The sequence below is a fragment of the Taudactylus pleione genome, unplaced genomic scaffold, assembly GCF_031769625.1.
Source record: "Taudactylus pleione unplaced genomic scaffold, aTauple2 ptg001078l, whole genome shotgun sequence".
Lineage (NCBI taxonomy): Eukaryota > Metazoa > Chordata > Amphibia > Anura > Myobatrachidae > Taudactylus > Taudactylus pleione.
Genome location: NW_028285479.1, coordinates 70,052 through 96,335, shown reverse-complemented (window position 1 = coordinate 96,335; position 26,284 = coordinate 70,052). Strand labels below are relative to the sequence as shown.

The 26,284-nt window shown below is 49.2% G+C and overlaps 1 protein-coding gene across 2 annotated transcripts in view; it reads right to left on the bottom strand.

The window, feature by feature from the left end:
* The window catches only part of DNAI1 (dynein axonemal intermediate chain 1), a 385,067-nt gene that overhangs the window by 303,747 nt on the left and 55,036 nt on the right, over positions 1-26,284 (bottom strand). The window contains exons 4-8 of one of the 2 annotated variants that reach the window (XM_088461607.1): positions 22,894-22,974; positions 14,830-14,956; positions 12,635-12,705; positions 3,591-3,713; positions 3,450-3,509 (exon numbers count right to left, since the gene is read on the bottom strand). In XM_088461607.1, coding sequence (XP_088317733.1) covers positions 3,450-3,509; positions 3,591-3,713; positions 12,635-12,705; positions 14,830-14,956; positions 22,894-22,974 — 462 coding nt within the window. Of the gene's footprint in view, positions 1-3,449; positions 3,510-3,590; positions 3,714-12,634; positions 12,706-14,829; positions 14,957-20,052; positions 20,117-22,893; positions 22,975-26,284 lie in introns of those variants that run through there. The other variant, XM_088461608.1, reaches the window with a different exon arrangement.

Below are 26,284 nucleotides of genomic sequence, written 5' to 3'. Positions count from 1 at the left end.
ATTTCCAGCAAGACTGCAGAGCACCGCACTAATGGCCTATACTCCCAGCAAGACTGCAGAGCACCGCACTAATGCCCTATACTCCCAGCAAGACAGCAGAGCACCGCACTAATGGCCTATACTTCCAGCAAGACTGCAGAGCACCGCACTAATGGCCTATACTCCCAGCAAGACTGCAGAGCACCGCACTAATGGCCTATACTTCCAACAAGACTGCAGAGCACCGCACTAATGGCCTATACTCCCAACAAGCCTGCAGAGCACCGCACTAATGGCCTATACTTCCAACAAGACTGCAGAGCACCGCACTAATGGCCTATACTTCCAACAAGACTGCAGAGCACCGTACTAATGGCCTATACTTCCAACAAGACTGTAGAGCACCGCACTAATGGCCTATATTCCCAGAAAGACTGCAGAGCACCGCACTAATGCCCTATACTCCCAGCAAGACAGCAGAGCACCGCACTAATGGCCTATACTTCCAGCAAGACTGCAGAGCACTGCACTAATGGCCTATACTTCCAGCAAGACTGCAGAGCACCGCACTAATGGCCTGTAGTCCCAGCAAGACTGCAGAGCACCGCACTAATGGCCTATACTCCCAGCAAGACTGCAGAGCACTGCACTAATGGCCTATACTTCCAGCAAGACTGCAGAGCACTGCACTAATGCCATATACTCCCAGCAAGACTGCAGAGCACTGCACTAATGTCCTATACTCCCAGCAAGACTGCAGAGCACTGCACTAATGCCCTATACTTCCAACAAGACTGCGGAGCACCGCACTAATGGCCTATACTTCCAACAAGACTGCGGAGCACCACACTAATGGCCTATACTTCCAGCAAGACTGCGGAGCACCGCACTAATGGCCTATACTCCCAGCAAGACTGCGGAGCACCGCACTAATGCCCTATACTCCCAGCAAGACTGCGGAGCACCGCACTAATGGCCTATACTCCCAGCAAGACTGCAGAGCACCGCACTAATGGCCTATACTCCCAGCAAGACTGCAGAGCACCGCACTAATGGCCTATACTCCCAGCAAGACTGCAGAGCACCGCACTCATGGCCTATACTCCCAGCAAGACTGCAGAGCACCGCACTCATGGCCTATACTCCCAGCAAGACTGCAGAGCACCGCACTAATGGCCTATACTTCCAACAAGACTGCAGAGCACCGCACTAATGGCCTATACTTCCAGCAAGACTGCAGAGCACCGCACTAATGGCCTATACTCCCAGCAAGACTGCAGAGTACCGCATTAATGGCCTATACTTCCAGCAAGACTGCAGAGCACCGCACTAATGGCCTATACTCCCAGCAAGACTGCAGAGCATCGCACTAATGGCCTATACTCCCAGCAAGACTGCAGAGCACCGCACTAATGGCCTATACTCCCAGCAAGACTGCAGAGCACCGCACTAATGCCCTATACTCCCAGCAAGACTGCAGAGCACCGCACTAATGGCCAGTACTTCCAACAAGACTGCAGAGCACCGCACTAATGGCCTATACTTCCAACAAGACTGCAGAGCACCGCACTAATGGCGTATACTCCCAGCAAGACTGCAGAGCACCGCACTCATGGCCTATACTCCCAGCAAGACTGCAGAGCACCGCACTAATGGCCTATACTTCCAACAAGACTGCAGAGCACCGCACTAATGGCGTATACTCCCAGCAAGACTGCAGAGCACCGCACTAATGGCCTATACTCCCAGCAAGACTGCAGAGCACCGCACTAATGGCCTATACTCCCAGCAAGACTGAAGAGCATCGCACTAATGGCCTATACTCCCAGCAAGACTGCAGAGCACCGCACTAATGGCCTATACTCCCAACAAGACTGCAGAGCACCGCAATAATGCCCTATACTCCAAGCAAGACTGCAGAGCACTGCACTAATGGCCTATACTCCCAGCAAGACTGCAGAGCACCGCACTAATGCCCTATACTTCCAGCAAGACTGCAGAGCACCGCACTAATGGCCTATACTCCCAGCAAGACTGCAGAGCAGCGCACTAATGCCCTATACTCCCAGCAAGACTGCAGAGCACCGCACTAATGGCCTATACTCCCAGCAAGACTGCAGAGCACCGCACTAATGGCCTATACTCCCAGCAAGACTGCAGAGCACCGCACTAATGGCCTATACTCCCAGCAAGACTGCAGAGCACCGCACTAATGGCCTATACTCCCAGCAAGACTGCAGAGCACCGCACTAATGGCCTATACTCCCAGCAAGACTGCAGAGCATCGCACTAATGGCCTATACTCCCAACAAGACTGCAGAGCACCGCACTAATGGCCTATACTCCCAGCAAGACTGCAGAGCACCGCAGTAATGCCCTATACTCCCAGCAAGACTGCAGAGCACCGCACTAATGGCGTATACTCCCAGCAAGACTGCAGAGCACCGCACTAATGGCCTATACTCCCAGCAAGACTGCAGAGCACCGCACTAATGCCCTATACTTCCAACAAGACTGCAGAGCACCGCACTAATGGCCTATACTCCCAGCAAGACTGCAGAGCACTGCACTAATGGCCTATACTCCCAGCAAGACTGCAGAGCACCGCACTAATGGCCTATACTCCCAGCAAGACTGCAGAGCACTGCACTAATGCCCTATACTCCCAGCAAGACTGCAGAGCACCGCACTAATGCCCTATACTCCCAGCACGACTGCAGAGCACCGCACTAATGGCCTATACTCCCAGCAAGACTGCAGAGCACCGCACTAATGGCCTATACTCCCAGCAAGACTGCAGAGCACCGCACTAATGGCCTATACTCCCAGCAAGACTGCAGAGCACCGCACTAATGGCCTATACTCCCAGCAAGACTGCAGAGCACCGCACTAATGGCCAATACTCCCAGCAAGACTGCAGAGCACTGCACTAATGGCCTGTAGTCCCAGCAAGACTGCAGAGCACCGCACTAATGCCCTATACTCCCAGCAAGACTGCAGAGCACCGCACTAATGGCCAATACTCCCAGCAAGACTGCAGAGCACTGCACTAATGGCCTATACTCCCAGCAAGACTGCAGAGCACTGCACTAATGGCCTGTAGTCCCAGCAAGACTGCAGAGCACCGCACTAATGGCCTATACTCCCAGCAAGACTGCAGAGCACTGCACTAATGGCCAATACTCCCAGCAAGACTGCAGAGCACTGCACTAATGGCCTATACTCCCAGCAAGACTGCAGGGCACCGCACTGCTCATGTACACTCTCAGCGGGCTGGAGGGCACTGCACAGATGACATACACTCACACTGCAGGTATTGGTTACATACATTTGCAAATATATGAATAAGCGCTGGGCCCGCCCTTTACAAGCAACTGTGCAATGTCATTAAGTTGATGTGAGCGACCACCATACTCTTTGTACACTCCCACTGCGCCTGTGAAGCGCTGCGCGGTAGCATGGTGACTTACCTGACTTGCGGTGGCAGAGAATGTTGCTCGGGGGGGTGGTTCTGTCTGAGAAGCTCTCTCCTGGCACAGACAGATGATGACAGGATTATATCAGACACAGAAGAGCCTCTACAGAGGGCAGGAAGTGTGGGCAGAACTTACTCTCAGGGGGTTGTTGAAGGTCTGTGACGATCTCTCGCTGAAGTTAAACTGGTTGGTCAGTTTCCGCTCCTTCTTACTTCTACTGGTCACCTCCTCACTGTCACCCACTTCTTCACCTGCGGCCTGGGGACACAATTCTATTATTATCACCTATTATGTATATGGCACCACCAGGGTTCTGTAGTACCGTTCATAGGAGATAGAGCAGACAACAAAATTACCTATATATCAATTTACAGCCCGAAAGTTACATAATTCTGTGCACAAGAGAGAGGGCCCTGCTTGCAATAGCTTACACTCTAAAGGGGGATGTAGGTGACCATCAGGGGAGAGGGGAGGTTGGAAAGACAGGGGAGGGCGGTAAGAACAGGTAGGCAGGGGGAGGGCTGGTTACAGGCTGGGAGGCAGGGGGAGGGCTGGTTACAGGCTGGGAGGCAGGGGGAGGGCTGGTTACAGGCTGGGAGGCAGGGGGAGGGCTGGTTACAGGCTGGGAGGCAGGGGGAGGGCTGGTTACAGGCTGGGAGGCAGGGGGAGGGCTGGTTACAGGCTGGGAGGCAGGGGGAGGGCTGGTTACAGGCTGGGAGGCAGGGGGAGGGCTGGTTACAGGCTGGGAGGCAGGGGGAGGGCTGGTTACAGGCTGGGAGGCAGGGGGAGGGCTGGTTACAGGCTGGGCGGCAGGGGGAGGGCTGGTTACAGGCTGGGCGGCAGGGGTAGGGCTGGTTACAGGCTGGGCGGCAGGGGTAGGGCTGGTTACAGGCTGGGAGGCAGGGGGAGGGCTGGTTACAGGCTGGGAGGCAGGGGGAGGGCTGGTTACAGGCTGGGAGGCAGGCGGAGGGCTGGTTACAGGCTGGGAGGCAGGGGGAGGGCTGGTTACAGGCTGGGAGGCAGGGGGAGGGCTGGTTACAGGCTGGGAGGCAGGCGGAGGGCTGGTTACAGGCTGGGAGGCAGGGGGAGGGCGGTAAGAACAGGTAGGCAGGGGGAGGGCTGGTTACAGACTGGGCGGCAGGGGGAGGGCTGTTACAGGCTGGGCGGCAGGGGGAGGGCTGGTTACAGGGGGAGTGCTGGTTACAGGCTGGGAGGCAGGGGGAGGGCTGGTTACAGGCTGGGAGGCAGGGGGAGGGGGGGAGGACAGGTAGAGGCAGGGGGATGGCTGGTTACAGGCTGGGAGGCAAGGGGAGGGTGGGGAGGACAGGTAGAGGCAGGGGGATGGCTGGTTACAGGCTGGGATGCAGGGGGAGGGCTGGTTACAGGCTGGAAGGCAGGGGGAGGGAGGGGAGGACAGGTAGGTAGGGGAAGGGCTGGTATGCTTGAGGCTGGAATAAAGAGTTACAGGCTGGGAGGCAGGGGGAGGGCTGTTACAGGCTGGAAGGCAGGGGGAGGGAGGGGAGGACAGGTAGGCAGGGGGAGGGCGGGGAGGACAGGTAGGCAGGGGAAGGGCTGGTATGCTTGAGGCTGGAATAAAGAGATACAGGCTGGGAGGCAGGGGGAGGGCTGTTACAGGCTGGAAGGCAGGGGGAGGGAGGGGAGGACAGGTAGGCAGGGGGAGGGCGGGGAGGACAGGTAGGCAGGGGAAGGGCTGGTATGCTTGAGGCTGGAATAAAGAGATACAGGCTGGGAGGCTAGATGCGGGTCGGATTGGGCACAGGAGGGCATTTGGGAGAAGCAGGGGAGAAATGATGAAGGCCGGAGTGAGAAGAAGAGGTGATCAGGGAGGAGAAGAGGTAGGAAGTCATAGGAAATGCTAAGTGAGCGGGAGGAAGAGGACATTGTGCTGGAGATGTAGGGAGAGGACTTGGTGCCTATGAATGGAACAGGGAGCCACAGGAGTGACCGGCAGAATGAGGCAAAAGAAAATAAGGTCGGACATGGACTTGAGGGCAGACTGAAGGGTGAGAGGTGGTAGCTCGGTAGGCCAGAAACGGTTACAATAAGCAAGGTGGGACATGATAAGGGCATGAATGAGGGTTTTTAGTGGCTTTCAGGGTGAGAAAGGGCCAGATACTGGGAGAGGGACTGAACGTGGGGATCACACCCAGGCAGAGGGAAGAGTTGTTGGACAGAAGTTGGGGGGATTTGATCTCCTGCCATCTGTGAGTATATTCCGCTGTCAGAGCTGTAGGTATCCTGCGTTGTGCCTGCCCCCTAGCTGTGCACTTGCGGTGATACTAGTCATCGGCATAGTCAGTGAGCATTCTGCGTCCTCAGACCCTGCACAATGCCTATACAAGAACGCCCCACAAAGACTCAGTTACATCTCTGCTGATGCGCTCAAAAAGGAGTTATGGTAAAACTTAACCTTGTTCACTCTCTTTCTTCAAAGTCCATAGGGTCCACAGGGAGACAACGGGGTGTAGGTGGTACTTGGAGGACCGGACACCAGGAGCAAAGCTTTTTCCTATCTCAGGATGCTCCGGTCCTTCCACCTATACCCTGCCCACAGCCTGAAGGCAGCTCAGCTTCGTTGGTGTTCGTCAGGAGCTGGATCACCGTTAGAACAGAGGGGCTGCTATTAATCAGGCCAAGCTTTATTTTTCATACAGAGCAGCAGCGCTAGACAGTCCTCTGGACGTCAGCACTGCTGCTCCATCACCCCTCCGCAGCACCGCGACTCCAGCCCTCGGCTAGGTACTCTCGGCGGGGCTCGAACTCCCCAAAAAGGCTCAGTTACATCTCTGCTGTTGCGCTTAAAACATGTATTACTCCACATTCCATGTAAGCTTGGTTCCGGAGCGCGCTCTGTGCGTGTACATCTAAGCTACACTGCGCAGATAGGCGGATGTTCAACACAGCATCAGGACCATTACTCTTAATGAAGCATCGCGTCATCCAAGAGAACACCAAAAGGTGGCACTGTAGAGGCCAGGGAAAGAGAGGTGTCACTGGCACATGGGTGACACAGGAGAGACCAGGGGAAGAGAGGTACTATGGGTGTCACTGGCACATGGGTGACACAGGAGAGACCAGGGGAAGAGAGGTACTATGGGTGTCACTGGCACACGGGTGACACAGGAGAGACCAGGGGAAGAGAGGTATTATGGGTGTCACTGGCACACGGGTGACACAGGAGAGACCAGGGGAAGAGAGGTACTATGGGTGTCACTGGCACAAAGGTGGCACTGTAGGCTGATAAGCTCACCCAGGAAGGAGGTGCACAGGGTGAAGTGAAGGGGGCTGAAGACAGAAGCTTGAGGGACGAATGGAAGAGGAAGGGGAGATGGAGGCAGATGAGGGGACAGAGCGGTAGGACAAATGGGAAGAGACAACAATAAACACAAAAACAGATTATTTTGTCACCTGTCTGCCTGACACTGCGCAGCTCACAGCTAGATGCACAATGCTCTCAGTATATCTGTAAGCCACATCAGATTGTGGCATATACACAGGACAGTATGATATACAGCTCTCAGTCTTTATAATCACAGTACAGTATGATACACAGCTCATAGTCTCTATCATCACAGGACAGTATGATACACAGCTCTCAGTCTCTATCATCACAGGACAGTATGATACACAGCTCATAGTCTCTATCATCACAGGACAGTATGATACACAGCTCAGTCTCTATAATCACAGGACAGTATGATAAACAGCTCATAGTCTATCATCACAGGACAGTATGATATACAGCTCTCAGTCTCTATCATCACAGGACAGTATGATATACAGCTCTCAGTCTCTATCATCACAGGACAGTATGATACACAGCTCATAGTCTCTATCATCACAGGACAGTATGATACACAGCTCATAGTCTCTATCATCACAGGACAGTATGATACACAGATCTCAGTCTCTATCATCACAGGACAGTATGATACACAGCTCATAGTCTCTATCATCACAGGACAGTATGATACACAGATCTCAGTCTCTATCATCACAGGACAGTATGAAATACAGCTCATAGTCTCTATCATCACAGGACAGTATGATACACAGCTCATAGTCTCTATCATCACAGGACAGTATGATACACAGCTCAGTCTCTATCATCACAGGACAGTATGATACACAGCTCAGTCTCTATAATCACAGGACAGTATGATACACAGCTCATAGTCTATCATCACAGGACAGTATGATATACAGCTCTCAGTCTCTATCATCACAGGACAGTATGATATACAGCTCTCAGTCTCTATCATCACAGGACAGTATGATACACAGCTCATAGTCTCTATCATCACAGGACAGTATGATACACAGCTCATAGTCTCTATCATCACAGGACAGTATGATACACAGATCTCAGTCTCTATCATCACAGGACAGTATGAAATACAGCTCATAGTCTCTATAATCACAGGACAGTATGATACACAGCTCTCAGTCTCTATCATCACAGGACAGTATGATACACAGCTCATAGTCTCTATAATCACAGGACAGTATGATACACAGCTCATAGTCTATCATCACAGGACAGTATGATACACAGCTCATAGTCTCTATCATCACAGGACAGTATGATACATAGCTCTCAGTCTCTATCATCACAGGACAGTATGATACACAGCTCATAGTCTCTATCATCACAGGACAGTATGATACACAGCTCTCAGTCTCTATCATCACAGGACAGTATGATACACAGCTCATAGTCTCTATCATCACAGGACAGTATAACACACAGCTCATAGTCTCTATAATCACAGGACAGTATGATACACAGATCTCAGTCTCTATCATCACAGGACAGTATGATACACAGCTCAGTCTCTATCATCACAGGACAGTATGAAATACAGCTCATAGTCTCTATAATCACAGGACAGTATGATACACCGCTCATAGTCTATCATCACAGGACAGTATGATACACAGCTCTCAGTCTCTATCATCACAGGACAGTATGATACACAGCTCATAGTCTCTATAATCACAGGACAGTATGATACACAGCTCATAGTCTATCATCACAGGACAGTATAATACACAGCTCTCAGTCTCTATAATCATAGGACAGTATGATACACAGCTCTAAGTCTCTATCATCACAGGACAGTATGATACACAGCTCAGTCTCTATAATCACAGGACAGTATGATACACAGCTCTCAGTCTCTATCATCACAGGACAGTATGATACACAGCTCATAGTCTCTATCATCACAGGACAGTATGATACACAGCTCAGTTTCTATAATCACTGGACAGTATGATACACAGCTCATAGTCTCTATCATCACAGGACAGTATGATACACAGCTCATAGTCTCTATCATCACAGGACAGTATAATACACAGCTCATAGTCTCTATAATCACAGGACAGTATGATACACAGCTCAGTCTCTATCATCACAGGACAGTATGATATACAGCTCTCAGTCCCTATCATCACAGGACAGTATGATACACAGCTCTCAGTCTCTACCATCACAGGACAGTATGATACACAGCTCTCAGTCTCTATCATCACAGGACAGTATGATACACAGCTCAGTCTCTATCATCACAGGACAGTATGATATACAGCTCATAGTCTCTATAATCACAGGACAGTATGATACACAGCTCATAGTCTATCATCACAGGACAGTATGATACACAGCTCATAGTCTCTATAATCACAGGACAGTATGATACACAGCTCATAGTCTATCATCACAGGACAGTATAATACACAGCTCTCAGTCTCTATAATCATAGGACAGTATGATACACAGCTCATAGTCTATCATCACAGGACAGTATGATACACAGCTCAGTCTCTATAATCACAGGACAGTATGATACACAGCTCATAGTCTCTATCATCACAGGACAGTATGATACACAGCTCAGTCTCTATAATCACAGGACAGTATGATATACAGCTCATAGTCTCTATCATCACAGGACAGTATGATACACAGCTCTCAGTCTCTATCATCACAGGACAGTATGATACACAGCTCTCAGTCTCTATCATCACAGGACAGTATGATACACATCTCTCAGTCTCTATCATCACAGGACAGTATGATATACAGCTCATAGTCTCTATCATCACAGGACAGTATGATACACAGCTCTCAGTCTCTATCATCACAGGACAGTATGATACACAGCTCATAGTCTCTATCATCACAGGACAGTATGATACACAGCTCATAGCCTCTATAATCACAGGACAGTATGATACACAGCTCAGAGTCTCTATAATCACAGGACAGTATGATACACAGCTCTCAGTCTCTATCATCACAGGACAGTATGATACACAGCTCTCAGTCTCTATCATCACAGGACAGTATGATACACAGCTCAGTCTCTATAATCACAGGACAGTATGATATACAGCTAATAGTCTATCATCACAGGACAGTATGATACACAGCTCATAGCCTCTATAATCACAGGGCAGTATGATACACAGCTCATAGCCTCTATAATCACAGGACAGTATGATACACAGCTCACAGTCTCTATAATCACAGGACAGTATGATACACAGCTCACAGTCTCTACCATCACAGGACAGTATGATACACAGCTCACAGTCTCTATCATCACAGGACAGTATGATACACAGCTCACAGTCTCTATAATCACAGGACAGTATGATACACAGCTCTCAGTCTCTATCATCACAGGACAGTATGATACACAGCTCATAGTCTCTATCATCACATGACAGTATGATACACAGCTCATAGTCTCTATCATCACAGGACAGTATGATACACAGCTCATAGTCTCTATCATCACAGTACAGTATGATACACAGCTCATAGTCTCTATCATCACATGACAGTATGATACACAGCTCATAGTCTCTATCATCACAGGACAGTATGATACACAGCTCTCAGTCTCTATCATCACAGGACAGTATGATACACAGCTCATAGTCTCTATCATCACAGGACAGTATGATATACAGCTCATAGTCTCTATCATCACAGGACAGTATGATATACAGCTCATAGTCTCTATCATCACAGGACAGTATGATATACAGCTCATAGTCTATCATCACAGGACAGTATGATACATAGCTCATAGTCTATCATCACAGGACAGTATGATACACAGCTCATAGCCTCTATAATCACAGGACAGTATGATACACAGCTCATAGTCTCTATCACAGGACAGTATGATACACAGCTCAGTCTCTAATCACAGGAGAGTATGATACACAGCTCATAGTCCTATCATCACAGGACAGTATGATACACAGCTCTTAGTCTATCATCACAGGACAGTATGATACATAGCTCTCAGTCTCTATCATCACAGGACAGTATGATACACAGCTCTCAGTCTCTATCATCACAGGACAGTATGATACACAGCTCATAGTCTATCATCACAGGACAGTATGATACACAGCTCTCAGTCTCTATCATCACAGGACAGTATGATACACAGCTCTCAGTCTCTATCATCACAGGACAGTATGATACACAGCTCATAGTCTATCATCACAGGACAGTATGATACACAGCTCATAGTCTCTATCATCACAGGACAGTATGATACACAGCTCATAGTCTCTATCATCACAGGACAGTATGATATACAGCTCTCAGTCTCTATCATCACAGGACAGTATGATACACAGCTCATAGTCTATCATCACAGGACAGTATGATACACAGCTCATAGTCTATCATCACAGGACAGTATGATACACAGCTCATAGTCTATCATCACAGGACAGTATGATACACAGCTCATAGTCTCTATCATCACAGGACAGTATGATACACAGCTCATAGCCTCTATCATCACAGGACAGTATGATATACAGCTCATAGTCTCTATCATCACAGGACAGTATGATACACAGCTCATAGTCTATCATCACAGGACAGTATGATACACAGCTCATAGTCTATCATCACAGGACAGTATGATACACAGCTCATAGTCTCTATCATCACAGGACAGTATGATACACAGCTCATAGCCTCTATCATCACAGGACAGTATGATATACAGCTCATAGTCTCTATCATCACAGGACAGTATGATACATAGCTCATAGTCTCTATCATCACAGGACAGTATGATATACAGCTCATAGTCTCTATCATCACAGGACAGTATGATACACAGCTCATAGTCTCTATCATCACAGGACAGTATGATACACAGCTCATAGTCTCTATCATCACAGGACAGTATGATACACAGCTCATAGTCTCTATCATCACAGGACAGTATGATACACAGCTCATAGTCTATCATCACAGGACAGTATGATACACAGCTCATAGTCTATCATCACAGGACAGTATGATACACAGCTCAGAGTCTCTATCATCACAGGACAGTATGATACACAGCTCTCAGTCTCTATCATCACAGGACAGTATGATACACAGCTCTCAGTCTCTATCATCACAGGACAGTATGATATACAGCTCATAGTCTCTATCATCACAGGACAGTATGATACACAGCTCAGTCTCTATCATCACAGGACAGTATGATACACAGCTCTCAGTCTCTATCATCACAGGACAGTATGATACACAGCTCATAGTCTCTATCATCACATGACAGTATGATACACAGCTCATAGTCTATATCATCACAGGACAGTATGATACACAGCTCTCAGTCTCTATCATCACAGGACAGTATGATACACAGCTCATAGTCTCTATCATCACAGGACAGTATGATATACAGCTCATAGTCTCTATCATCACAGGACAGTATGATATACAGCTCATAGTCTCTATCATCACAGGACAGTATGATACACAGCTCATAGTCTCTATCATCACAGGACAGTATGATATACAGCTCATAGTCTCTATCATCACAGGATAGTATGATATACAGCTCTCAGTCTCTATCATCACAGGACAGTATGATACACAGCTCATAGCCTCTATAATCACAGGACTGTCTAATACATAGCTCACACTACCATCGTAGCAGTCTATGACAGATGACAGTCTATCATTGCTGAGCTGCAGCACACTATCAGCAGTGAAAGAGACTGCTCTGGGCACTGGATAATGACTGGCAGCAGCTTTATAGCCTGTGATGATTTGTTAGTTCTATAACATGACAGAAATTAAGGATTTCATACAGTACCATGAACTCGGATTTCCCTTCTTTATCCGTCTCTTTTTCTCCCGTCTCAGTGAGGTCACCTGACGCGGCCTCTGTGGGGATTGTGCGAGAACATATTATACATGCATCCAACATGTGCCGGACTGACAAGGCATGAGCTAGTTACAGCGTTACCAGATGTAGGGCCTGCGTGTTCTACTGGTCACCTGTCTGCAAATGCCACAACAAAGCCCGTACCTGGCGTACATCTGCGCCCTGCCCTGGGGTACATCTGCGCCCTGCCCTGGGGTACATCTGCGCCCTGCCCTGGGGTACATCTGCGCCCTGCCCTGGGGTACATCCGCGCCTTGCCCTGGGGTACATCTGCGCCCTGCCCTGGGGTACATCTGCGCCCTGCCCTGGGGTACATTTTCGATCGCACCGCAGGATCGAGGAAATACCGGTCAGATGTATGGGCACCTTAACATTCCAGGTTTCAAGGATAGCCATACTTGAGCACAGGTGTCTTAATTAGTACCTCAGTTATTTTGTTTTAACTATCTGTGCTGAGGCATGGATATCACTAAAACCTGGACTGTTGGTGTGCCTTGAGGACCGAGGTTGGGAAACACTCGTGTAGAGAGTGGGGGGTATTGTGCTATATGATTATTGGTAAGGTGTAGGGGTATCAGTGGTGAGGAGAGGACATGAGTATAGTGATGGACAATTCCTAACTTTCAAAATTACATCTCGCCGAGTGTTGGTCCTTCTTGCTGGTCATTACTAGAGTTTTACATGAAACACAGGACTCTGGCCAAGAACTGTGCCAGGAATCGCCCGGTTACTCAGTAATGTGCCAGGAATCGCCCAGTCACACAGTAATGTGCCAGGAATCACACCGTCACACAGTAATGTGCCAGGAATCGCACCGTCACACAGTAATGTGCCAGGAATCGCACCGTCACACAGTAATGTGCCAGGAATCGCACCATCACACAGTAATGTGCCAGGAATCTCCCCGTCACACAGTAATGTGCCAGGAATCACACCGTCACACAGTAATGTGCCAGGAATCACACCGTCACACAGTAATGTGCCAGGAATCGCACCGTCACACAGTAATGTGCCAGGAATCGCACCGTCACACAGTAATGTGCCAGGAATCGCACCGTCACACAGTAATGTGCCAGGAATCGCACCGTCACACAGTAATGTGCCAGGAATCGCACCGTCGCACAGTAATGTGCCAGGAATCGCACCGTCGCACAGTAATGTGCCAGGAATCGCACCGTCGCACAGTAATGTGCCAGGAATCGCACCGTCACACAGTAATGTGCCAGGAATCTCCCCGTCACACAGTAATGTGCCAGGAATCTCCCCGTCACACAGTAATGTACCAGGAATCGCACCGTCACACAGTAATGTGCCAGGAATCGCACCGTCACACAGTAATGTGCCAGGAATCTCCCCATCACACAGTAATGTGCCAGGAATCTCCCCGTCACACAGTAATGTGCCAGGAATCTCCCCGTCACACAGTAATGTGCCAGGAATCTCCCAGTCACACAGTAATGTGCCAGGAATCTCCCAGTCACACAGTAATGTGCCAGGAATCTCCCAGTCACACAGTAATGTGCCAGGAATCTCCCAGTCACACAGTAATATACCAGGAATCGCCCGGACACGCAGTAATGTACCAGGAATCGCCCGGACACGCAGTAATGTACCAGGAATCTCCCAGTCACACAGAAATGTGCCAGGAATCGCACGATCACACAGTAATGTGCCAGGAATTGCCCGGACATGCAGTAATGTACCAGGAATCTCCCAGTCACACAGTAATGTGCCAGGAATTGCCCGGACACGCAGTAATGTGCCAGGAATCGCACCGTCACACAGTAATGTGCCAGGAATCGCACCGTCACACAGTAATGTGCCAGGAATCGCACCGTCACACAGTAATGTGCCAGGAATCGCACCGTCACACAGTAATGTGCCAGGAATCGCACCGTCGCACAGTAATGTGCCAGGAATCGCACCGTCACACAGTGATATGCCAGGAATCTCCCAGTCACACAGGGATATCCCAGGAATCTCCCAGTCACACAGTACTGTGCCAGGAATCCCACGGTCACACAGTGATATGCCAGCAATCGCACGGTCACACAGTAATGTGTCAGGAATCGCCTGGTCACACAGTAATGTTATGCATACAGGAATTAGATTGCATTACTCACCCTCAATGACGCCCATCCTTGCCTTCTGTCTTCGGGCCTCATCTGAGTCTTTGTGTAACATGTTCCCATCCATTGAGAAGTGCACGGCCAGCTGGTCCACAATATTGATGGGTTTGTAAGCGCGCTCCTGCATAAAATGACATAACAAGGATCAGATCAGAATCGCCTGACGGGACGCTTTGCGCTGGATGTCATCTGCCTGTCTTGCCCATGGGCCCCTTCTTACCGCTTCCCCCTCCAATTGCATTTAATTAGGTGACCTTGGAGCTTTGCAGCTGGATTGGACAGTGGTCAATATTCTTAAAAGTTCACAGTCTGAATAATATCAGTATTGTAGATATGTATACTGTATATAATAATAGAGGATTAAACCTAAACATCCCCTATCTCTGAATGTGTTGGGGGACACTGACACTGGGATGTAGAGAGTACTCCCAGGAGTTTGGCACTTTCAGAATATATGTCCTAAGGCCCTGATTCAGAGGCGCTCGCTATTTGCGAGTGCTCGCTCTGAACCAGGGCGGGCTGGGTTTTTTTCTCACCGGCCTCCAGCCGCTCGCTAAGCTGTGGGTGACCACCCACAGCTTTAGCGGGCGGCCTGGCGATGGTCGTGATTATCGCGACCATCAGTGTTGCAACGAAACCCTTGTGGTAGGAGCTCGTCCATGTCAAGCCTCAGTGAACTTCCTGCTCTAATAGACATCACTGGTGATGTCAGTAGGGCGCCCACAAATGGCAGGCGTTCCTTCAGGAACGCCTCCGTTTGTCCAGCCACCCCCCCTGCACGCCTACAAAATGGGGCGAGCTGTCAATCACAATCGACAGCCACCCAGTCTTGTAGTGAGTCCCGCAGCGAGTGAAAATTCACTCGCTACGGGGCTCGCGCACTGCCTGGCCATCGACCCGCTATGCGCTCGTGAGCGGGTCTGAATCAGGCCCTAAGTCTGCAACCCCTTCCTCTTCTATATCTGTCTGCTAACATTCATGTCTGTAAGTGAAACAGTTTCTCTTATCTACGACCACAAACTTTGCAAGTGAAAACAGGTTCCTTCATCTTCATTCACAGTTACTAGATGATATTGTCATTTACCACTCACCACAGTAAGTGGTACAGTTTGCCAGGTTCCCCAATACAAATATCTGCATATTAACTAGATTCCCTTGGGCTGCCTCATCTCCCTGTATCCTGCTGTTTATTTGAACCTGTTACACCTTTGTTGAATCTCTCCCTGCACTAAAAACAGGTGAGTTACTGTTTTCCTTCATCATTTCTATGCTGGTTGTGTCCAGTTCCTACTAAATAAATAGAACTGTTTCCAACAGGATTGCAGTTCCGACTTGCTCACTAAGGGGTAAATTTACTAAGCTCAATTGACATCGAATGGGACAAAATCGTCCGTAAAAAGCATATTTGGAATTTACTAAAGGCTAAACTCTGCTGACTTTGCACCATTCGATGTCTAAAAAGCTGCTGGCAATACCGGTAACTGAGACGGTAACATGTTTTCGGACACATACACCATCGGTCCAACTCGGCAGCACTTTGCCATAGACATCAATAGGACCTGGAAATTTACTAAGGATTCGTATTTGTTTTAACAGCCGAAATATAGTGCAAATCATCTGCAAAAGACACAAACAATAACCCAAATAGAAAACTCAAATAATAAGAGTTATGGTATAACATACCTAACTTGCACCAGGTCCCCCCTATATACCCCGCCCCTGGTCACAGGCAGTCAGTTCGTTATAAAGCCAACCAAGAGAAGGCAAAACAGATAAAGGAGGAAGGACCCGTGGGCCTCATTCAGACCCACTCGCAAGCGGCTGTCCGCTCGCAAGTGGGTCGATGGTGTGCACTGCGCATGCGCACGACGGAGGGAGCTCCGTCGTGCGCATGCGCCAGACGCGACGAGCGAAGGACTTTCCTTCACTCGTTGTGTCTGATCAAAGGGGGCGTGCTGTCGATGTTGATTGACAGCACGCCCCCTTTGGTGGGCGTGCCGAGGGCGTGCCTGCCAGACGGAGGCGTTCCCAAGGGAACGCCTACCGTCAGAAGCCGGCCCCACTGACATCACTAGTGATGTCAGTGGGAGTGATTTTGGCTCTGATAGAGCCAAAATCACTCCAGGGCTTGTGGTCGAAAAACCCGACCACAGGCTTCTGGTCGCACTGGCGATGGTCGCGATGGTCAAGACCATCGCGACCATCATCCTGTACGCTCGTATGTGCTGTGGGTGGTGACCCACAGCTATACGAGCGTCCAGGAGGACGCTCCATTTTTATGGAGGACGGCCCTCATTCAGAGCGAGCGCTCTGCTCAGAGCGTCTGGCTCTGAATGAGGGCCCATGTTCTCTAGACCAATCTCTCATCCAAGAGAGAAACACTCAGGGATACAAAGAAATACCCAACACCAGGTGTGTTAGGGTGGGTGTCCTGTGGACCCCATGGACCTCGAAGAAAAAGTTAACGAAGGTATGTTATACCATAACTCTTATTTTCTTCTTCGGGGTCCACAGCCATTACTCTGGGGATATACCAAAGCAGTACTCCTAAGGGCAGGAACGCTCCTGTATTTCGGTAGAGGGGAGAATCCTATGCCCGAAGGAAGCATCCTGAGAGGCAAATGTGTCAAACGCACATAATTTGACAAAGGTGCAGACGGAAGACCACATGGCTACCCTGCATGTTTGTTCAGCAGAGGCTCCACGACGCACCGTCCACGATGGTCCCAAAGATCGAGTAGAATGTGCCGTGACCTTGTTCAGCATAACAAGATCAGCTTGCGTGTACGCTTGAGAAATTTGTCATATGCGACCATCTGGCCAAGTCTGTCTGTTAGCTGGCCAGCCTCGTTATGACAGCCATACAACACAAATAAAAAAACCTTACTCCTAATGGAGATGATGTGATCTACATAGATGCGTAACGCACAAACCACATCCAGTGATGCTTCAGTAGCCGAAAGGCCTGACGCCTGCAAAGCCGGAAACACCATTATTTCCTATGACACCGAGAAAACCACCCTAAGAAGGTACCCGGCCCTAGTACGAAGAACAATGCTATCCTGATGAAATATCCGCAAAGGAGAGCGAAAGACAGGGCTGCTAAATCAGAGACCCTACAGGCAGAAGCGATAGCCAGAAGAAACCAGTCTTCACTGTCAACCACTTTAGGTCCATCGATTTCAGGGTTCAAACAAAAGGAGCCGGCAATAGTCCTGAGAACCCCCCTGAAAAAATATCCTAATGTCAGGCCAATGGGGCAATCCTTTGAAAGTGCAGAAGCCCCAACTCTCAGGGTGTCCAGACAGAGACCCCGGTCTAAACCAGCCTGACCCGAAACTACAAGTGTCAAACTTTGTAATAATAAATGCAGCCAGAGGAAGATTTCTGTGCCCTCTGAATTACAGAATTGGAAAACTTTTCCCTTTAAGACAGAGGTCTCAAGAGCCACGCCGTCAGACAGATGTGGCAGATCTGGATACAGGCAGGGACCCTGTTTATTAACCGGTCCAGCTTCGGAGGAAAAGGCCACAGAGTGTCTATGGAGACTCCGCAGGCAGGTGAACCAATGGCGTGTCGGCCAAGCAGGGCCTCAGTATTACTGTTGCACTCTCCTGTTTGTATTTCCTGATAAACCTTAGAATAAGGGAAACCGGAAGAAACAAAAAATATGCCAGTCTGAAGTTTCACCCTACTGCCAGAGCGTCTACAAACTCAGCCACAGGATCCCTGGTTCTGGCCCGAACCCGGGACCCTGTGGCTGTGACCCGAGGCATGAGGTCTACCACTGGAAGTTCCCATCTGTCCACAAAGCCCCGCAACCCCTGTGGCTGAAGAGCCCACTCTCTGGCATGTATAACCTGCTGGCTTGAGAAGTCCGCTTTCAAATTGAGGACTCCTGGTATGAACACAGCTGGTCCTGCTGGAAAAACTACATTCTGACAAAATCAGAATGTTTGCTACTTTCGCCATGACAGTCTGGCTCCACGTGCCTTCCTGATGGGTGAGGTAGGCTACTGCGGTATCAATGTTGGTTTGTACTTGTACAGGCCTGCTCCTTTAGCATTTTCTGAGCTTGAACAAGCGTTCTTGAATACTGCCTTTAGTTTCAGGACGTTCATGGACAGACTGCTTTCCGTTGTCGTCCATCTTCCCTGAAACGTGTGTCGACCTGCCGTGTTCCCCAACCGCGGAAGCTGGCATTGTTCGTGAGGAGTACCCAATCTGGATCCAGAATGGGTGACCCTTGTTGAGATGGTAAAAGAGGTATTAGTAGCATATGGGGCTTATCTATGCAAGGAACTGTGTACACATGTGAAAATGCCACACCTTTAATTACCAAAGTACCTACAGCACCTGGTATTCCCAGGTGGTCTCCCATCCAAGCACTAACCAGGCCCAATACTGCACAGCTTCAAGATCAGACCAGTGTGGTGTGGCTGTAGGTCCTTCACTTATATGGCGCCACAAGGGCCCGGCAGCACCTCACAATGTACACAAACAATGCAGGACAGATACATGATCCATACATTGCTGCATAACACCCAGATAAGCAGCATGGTGTCTGCAACCCAAGGCTGGGTGCTGTTGTAAATTAGAGTATAATTAAGTGAAGGCGAAGCACATGAGAGAAGACACCTGCAACACAAGGCAATAAGGGAAACAGTAGTGATAGGATAACACTTTGTAACACACACAGTTTCCAACAAAAGTCATAAACAATGCATAAATATCTCAGCAGAGCTTATGCAATGTTTAGGCTCCCATGAGCTACAAACAGCCTGAAGCTTAGTAGCATATATGGAGCTTCTGTATAACTGGTCCCCAGGGAGAAGTATACAGGGAGACTGACCCAATACCTCCTGAGCAACAGCCATGGAGAGCACCCAGGAGTGGTCTGTAGCTGACTCAAATAGTTGGAAGGCTGGGCGGAGCAACCCAAAGGTGTGGAACCTTGGAAGGGCCGTAGGTCGGGTTGGGGGAGGGGCCGCCGGGGGAAGCGTAACTCCCCTATGCTGCATGGACCACCCGGCAACCGACATGGCCACCGCCATACTTCTCCCCCCCGCCCCCCCCCCCGGCTGCCAGACTTTACATCCCGGTGGGATGTATACAGGTATACTGGCTGCCCACACAGCAGTCCCCCAGCCAGTCTCTATGCTGGAGGACGGACCGCTCGTGACCGTGGCGTCAGCGCCCGCCCACGGTCCTACTCACCTGCATCCCCGTCCCGGTCGCGGTCCAGAGTCTAAGCCCCTGCCGAAAGCACTAGCCAAGACTAGCGTTGCGGCGCTGACGGGGGTAGATGAAGCAGGGACCCATGCGTCTATTGACGCGTGTTTCCACCAGGGAACACGTGCCGCCTGCATTAAAGTAAATAAAAATAAATAAAAAATTTGGTCTTCGGGACTGCTCCAGCAGTCCCACTGTTAGTGTGGTGCCTTCTCGCACCTAACAGAACAACTGACTGCCTGTGACCAGGGGCGGGGTATATAGGGGGGACCTGGTGCATCCTGGGAGCTGAGAGCTTGGATTAACTGTTTGGTGCCTGGATGAATCCATATACCCCAGAGTAATGGCTGTGGACCCCATGGACCACAGAAGAAGAAAGAACACCTTTTTCCATTCGAGTTTCACCTCTCAACCGACACAGATGCCTGCACGGATCTGGGAGAACAGCAATACATGCATCTGTGTGTAAACAAATAAACACACAGGACAGATCAGCGAGATCCGTATGTGCTTCTGTGTTTAAAAAAATTAAAACCTGTGTCTAAAAAAAAAAAAAAAACCCAGCAAAGGTAACTTAAGGTTACTTTCGTGGTTCTCACTAATGAAGTCAATGGTGGGACCTGTTCACTGGCTGAGCAGCGGAAGGCTCGCCTCTCTCAGCCAATGAAAGCTCAGCACCGAGATTTCTATAATGAGATCCGGCGGCGGAGTGCTCATCCGGGTAGTACTGTCCTTAGAGGACAATACTAAGTTCAGTTATCAGCGTAATTTCAAGGGTTTTTTTTGCCAAGCTCGTGGATGCCTACATGGACAGAAGAGGACATGATCCATGCATAGGAGGTGGTGAGTATGGATTTTTTTTCAGGAACCATATGGATTCCTACTGGACAAGTGCACCTGATGGGCCTCAGGGATACATAGGTGAATATGTGAGATAGTGAGAGTGAGTGTGAATGTATGTTTTATTAAACTTGTACTGTCACGGTGTGTGTTCTGTGGTATTTTTAATATTTATTTGGCTGTGGAACTACAAGTACCAGTGGGCCTGTAATGCCCCGCATGCTGGTACTTGTGGTTCTCCAAGTACCAGCATATGGGGGAGGCTTGCTGGGACCTGTAGTTCCACAGCAAAAGACAATATTTTTACTAATATCAATTGCACCACATTACATTAATCAACCTGGCACCCACCGACCAGGGATGCCGTAGATAGCCCAAATCTATCAGCCTAGGCCTGGGGTGCCCTGGAGAGGGGACCACTTTATTGGGGGGTTCCCAGCTCCCCAGGGATCCCCGGCCTGGGCTGACTAGTGGTCAGGGGTAATACTTTGGTTGGGGAACCCGGTTATAAGGGTTCCTCTGGTTGTGGCATTACCCCCCGCAAGAAAAAGTTCGGTGCTGGTCCTGGAACTTACAGGGAAACCCTACGTATTTTGCCCCCTGTATTTCCAGAACCGGATCAGAGCCCAGTGCTAGTAGCGCTAAATACAGGGGACCCCTATGTCGTTTGTCCCCTGTATTTAGCACTACCAGTACTGGGTCTCCAAATGCTGATTGTTCTTTTTATTTTGGAGGGGGGGGTGCTATTCAAAAATAAAAAAAACTACACAGGTTTTCTTTGTTTTTTAAACACAGAAGCACAGGCGGATCTCACTGATCTGTCCATGCTTCTGTGTTTATTTTTTTTACACACAGATGCAGGTATCACGGATCTCCCTGAGATCTGTTAAAGTTAGCCAAAACCGAACGCTATATAGAAATGAATAATGCGAATGGTTACGAATTATTACACCATCAAACAACACGAATGACAGCAACTCGGCAGCTTAGTAAATTCAGCAACATGTTCGAAAAATTAAACACATCCGAGAATGATCTCGGATGACATCGAATAGAAATTGGCACCTTAGTTAATTTACCCCGAAGACAGTTTGACTATTGTTTGGTTATGTTTCATGCATTCTGTGATCAGATTTAGACTTGGATTATAACACCAAGTCTTGGGATGGCTTTAAAGTGAGCACTCACTAAATAATATTTTGCACGATTCGTCCGATTTCGACGAACCGGAAAGACAGATCGTGCAAAATATGTGCAAATCGTGAGTGTCCACTCATGATAATGATGCCTACAGCAGGCAAAATCTGCCAATCTCGTACACGACGCACACAAAATCGTTAAGGATGCACGATAGATCGTTGGTCAGAATGGACATTTTTTACTACCATATCATCTCCTGGAGTGCCGAAGAGCTGCCGGGGAGAGTTCAAGGGAAATCGTTCACAATATCGCATTGTGAGCACAATAGGGATAACCGAGACAGACCCAAATCCCATGGAAAACCTGTATCATTATTTGAAGAGTGCTATGCACCGGAGACCCCCCACAATAGGATGGACCTGGTACTTTTATCCAGGGAATAATAGTACGAACTGCAAAATCTAGGAAGTAAATTTACTAAAGGTCGGTTTGGTGTTTTTGGTAAATTTTTCAATAAATTTTGCAAACATGACATTTACTACAGTGAAAAAAAAAATGACCATAAACCAGACTATAGAACATGGGACCAACAATCAATTTTTCCACAAAGAGGAGAATAGGAACCGCACATTTACTAATGGTCAGTTGTGAAACTAACCAAAAATCGACAGCAAAATCACGGAAAAGCCGTCTGAGGTAGGCGAGTTTGGGAGAAGCACTGCGCAATTACATATAGATGATATAAGTAAGTGCACCCCATGACTCAGAAGCAGTAACTGGGTTATTACAGTAATATCAGGGCCCTGGATCACAGACATGTACAGATAATGGTGTACTCATACTCACTTTGAAGCTGTATCTCACAATGTTCTGTGGAGCGTGAGGGTTATTAGCCGTCAGGATACGAGTAAATTCTTCTTTCAATTCCTTTCAACACAAACAATATGATATCAACTTCTGTGGGTTCCAGAGCGGTTACAGATCTCCTGCCCTGACTGTACACGTAGAGGTTCATTGTGGGGAATAAGTAGGGAAATGCGGAATAATGTTATGCCGGCTTCCCTGATCGGCTGCTGCAACTTAAGATGCAGCCATTGGATCTTTGTGTGACCATCGGGTAGCTGTGTAACTCTGCGTCCAAGGACACACTCAGAAAACTGGGAGGACACTCCCTCCTTATCTGTAACGCTCCCCATCATCACCCCCAAAGCCAGCATTATGTCAGACATACAAGATAACCTGCTGGGTGTGATATACGGCATTGTACCCATCCTGCACAGCACAATGTAATACAGCGCTCTGTGCAGGGGGTGATAACCTGCTGGGTGTGATATATGGCACTGTACCCATCCTGCACAGCACAATGTAATGCAGAGCTCTGTGCAGGGGGTGATAACCTGCTGGGTGTGATATATGGCATTGTACCCATCCTGCACAGCACAATGTAATGCAGCGCTCTGTGCAGGGGGTGATAACCTGCTGGGTGTGATATATGGCATTGTACCCATCCTGCACAGCACAATCTAATGCAGCGCTCTGTGCAGGGGGTGATAACCTGCTGGGTGTGATATATGGCATTGTACCCATCCTGCACAGCACAATGTAATACAATGCTCTGTGCAGGGGGTGATAACCTGCTGGGTGTGATATATGGCATTGTACCCATCCTGCACAGCACAATGTAATACAGCGCTATGTGCAGGAGGTGATAACCTGCTGTGTGTGATATATGGCACTGTACCCATCCTGCACAGCACAATGTAATGCAGCGCTCTGTGCAGGGGGTGATAACCTGCTGGGTGTGATATATGGCACTGTACCCATCCTGCACAGCACAATGTAATGCAGCGCTCTGTGCAGGGGGTGATAACCTGCTGGGTGTGATATATGGCATTGTACCCATCCTGCACAGCACAATGTAAGGCAGCGCTCTGTGCAGGGGGTGATAACCTGCTGGGTGCCATATATGGCATTGTACCCATCCTGCACAGCACAATGTAATGCAGCGCTCTGTGCAGGGGGTGATAACCTTCTGGGTGTGATATATGGCATTGTACCCATCCTGCACAGCACAATGTAATGCAGCGCTCTGTGCATGGGGTGATAACCTGCTGGTTGATATATGGCACTGTACCCATCCTGCACAGCACAATGTAATGCAGCGCTCTGTGCAGGGGGTGATAACCTTCTGGGTGTGATATATGGCATTGTACCCATCCTGCACAGCACAATGTAATGCAGCGCTATGTGCAGGGGGTGATAACCTGCTGGGTGTGATATATGGCACTGTACCCATCCTGCACAGCACAATGTAATGGAGCGCTCTGTGCAGGGGGTGATAACCTGCTGGGTGTGATATATGGCACTGTACCCATCCTGCACAGCACAATGTAATGTAGCGCTCTGTGCAGGGGGTGATAACCTTCTGGGTGTGATATATGGCATTGTACCCATCCTGCACAGCACAATGTAATGCAACGCTATGTGCAGGGGGTGATAACCTGCTGGGTGTGATATATGGCATTGTACCCATCCTGCACAGCACAATGTAATGCAGCGCTCTGTGCAGGGGGTGATAACCTTCTGGGTGTGATATATGGCATTGTACCCATCCTGCACAGCACAATGTAATACAGCGCTCTGTGCAGGGGGTGATAACCTGCTGGGTGTGATATATGGCATTGTACCCATCCTGCACAGCACAATGTAATGCAGCGCTCTGTGCAGGGGGTGATAACCTGCTGGGTGTGATATATGGCATAGTACCCATCCTGCACAGCACAGTGTAATGCAGCGCTCTGTGCAGGGGGTGAAAACCTGCTGGGTGTGATATATGGCACTGTACCCATCCTGCACAGCACAATGTAATGCAGAGCTCTGTGCATGGGGTGATAACCTGCTGGGTGTGATATATGGCATTGTACCCATCCTGCACAGCACAATGTAATGCAGCGCTATGTGCAGGGGGTGATAACCTGCTGGGTGTGATATATGGCATTGTACCCATCCTGCACAGCACAATGTAATGCAGCGCTCTGTGCAGGGGGTGATAACCTTCTGGGTGTGATATATGGCATTGTACCCATCCTGCACAGCACAATGTAATACAGCGCTCTGTGCAGGGGGTGATAACCTGCTGGGTGTGATATATGGCATTGTACCCATCCTGCACAGCACAATGTAATGCAGCGCTCTGTGCAGGGGGTGATAACCTGCTGGGTGTGATATATGGCATAGTACCCATCCTGCACAGCACAGTGTAATGCAGCGCTCTGTGCAGGGGGTGATAACCTGCTGGGTGTGATATATGGCATTGTACCCATCCTGCACAGCACAATGTAATACAGCGCTCTGTGCAGGGGGTGATAACCTGCTGGGTGTGATATATGGCATTGTACCCATCCTGCACAGCACAATGTAATGCAGCGCTCTGTGCAGGGGGTAATAACCTGCTGGGTGTGATATATGGCACTGTACCCATCCTGCACAGCACAATGTAATGCAGCGCTCTGTGCAGGGGGTGATAACCTGCTGGGTGTGATATATGGCATTGTACCCATCCTGCACAGCACAATGTAATGCAGCGCTCTGTGCAGGGGGTGATAACCTTCTGGGTGTGATATATGGCATTGTACCCATCCTGCACAGCACAATGTAATGCAGCGCTCTGTGCATGGGGTGATAACCTGCTGGGTGTGATATATGGCACTGTACCCATCCTGCACAGCACAATGTAATGCAGCGCTCTGTGCAGGGGGTGATAACCTTCAGGGTGTGATATATGGCATTGTACCCATCCTGCACAGCACAATGTAATGCAGCGCTATGTGCAGGGGGTGATAACCTGCTGGGTGTGATATATGGCACTGTACCCATCCTGCACAGCACAATGTAATGCAGCGCTCTGTGCAGGGGGTGATAACCTTCAGGGTGTGATATATGGCATTGTACCCATCCTGCACAGAACAATGTAATGCAGCGCTCTGTGCAGGGGGTGATAACCTGCTGGGTGTGATATATGGCACTGTACCCATCCTGCACAGCACAATGTAATGCAGCGCTCTGTGCAGGGGGTGATAACCTTCTGGGTGTGATATATGGCATTGTACCCATCCTGCACAGCACAATGTAATGCAACGCTATGTGCAGGGGGTGATAACCTGCTGGGTGTGATATATGGCATTGTACCCATCCTGCACAGCACAATGTAATGCAGCGCTCTGTGCAGGGGGTGATA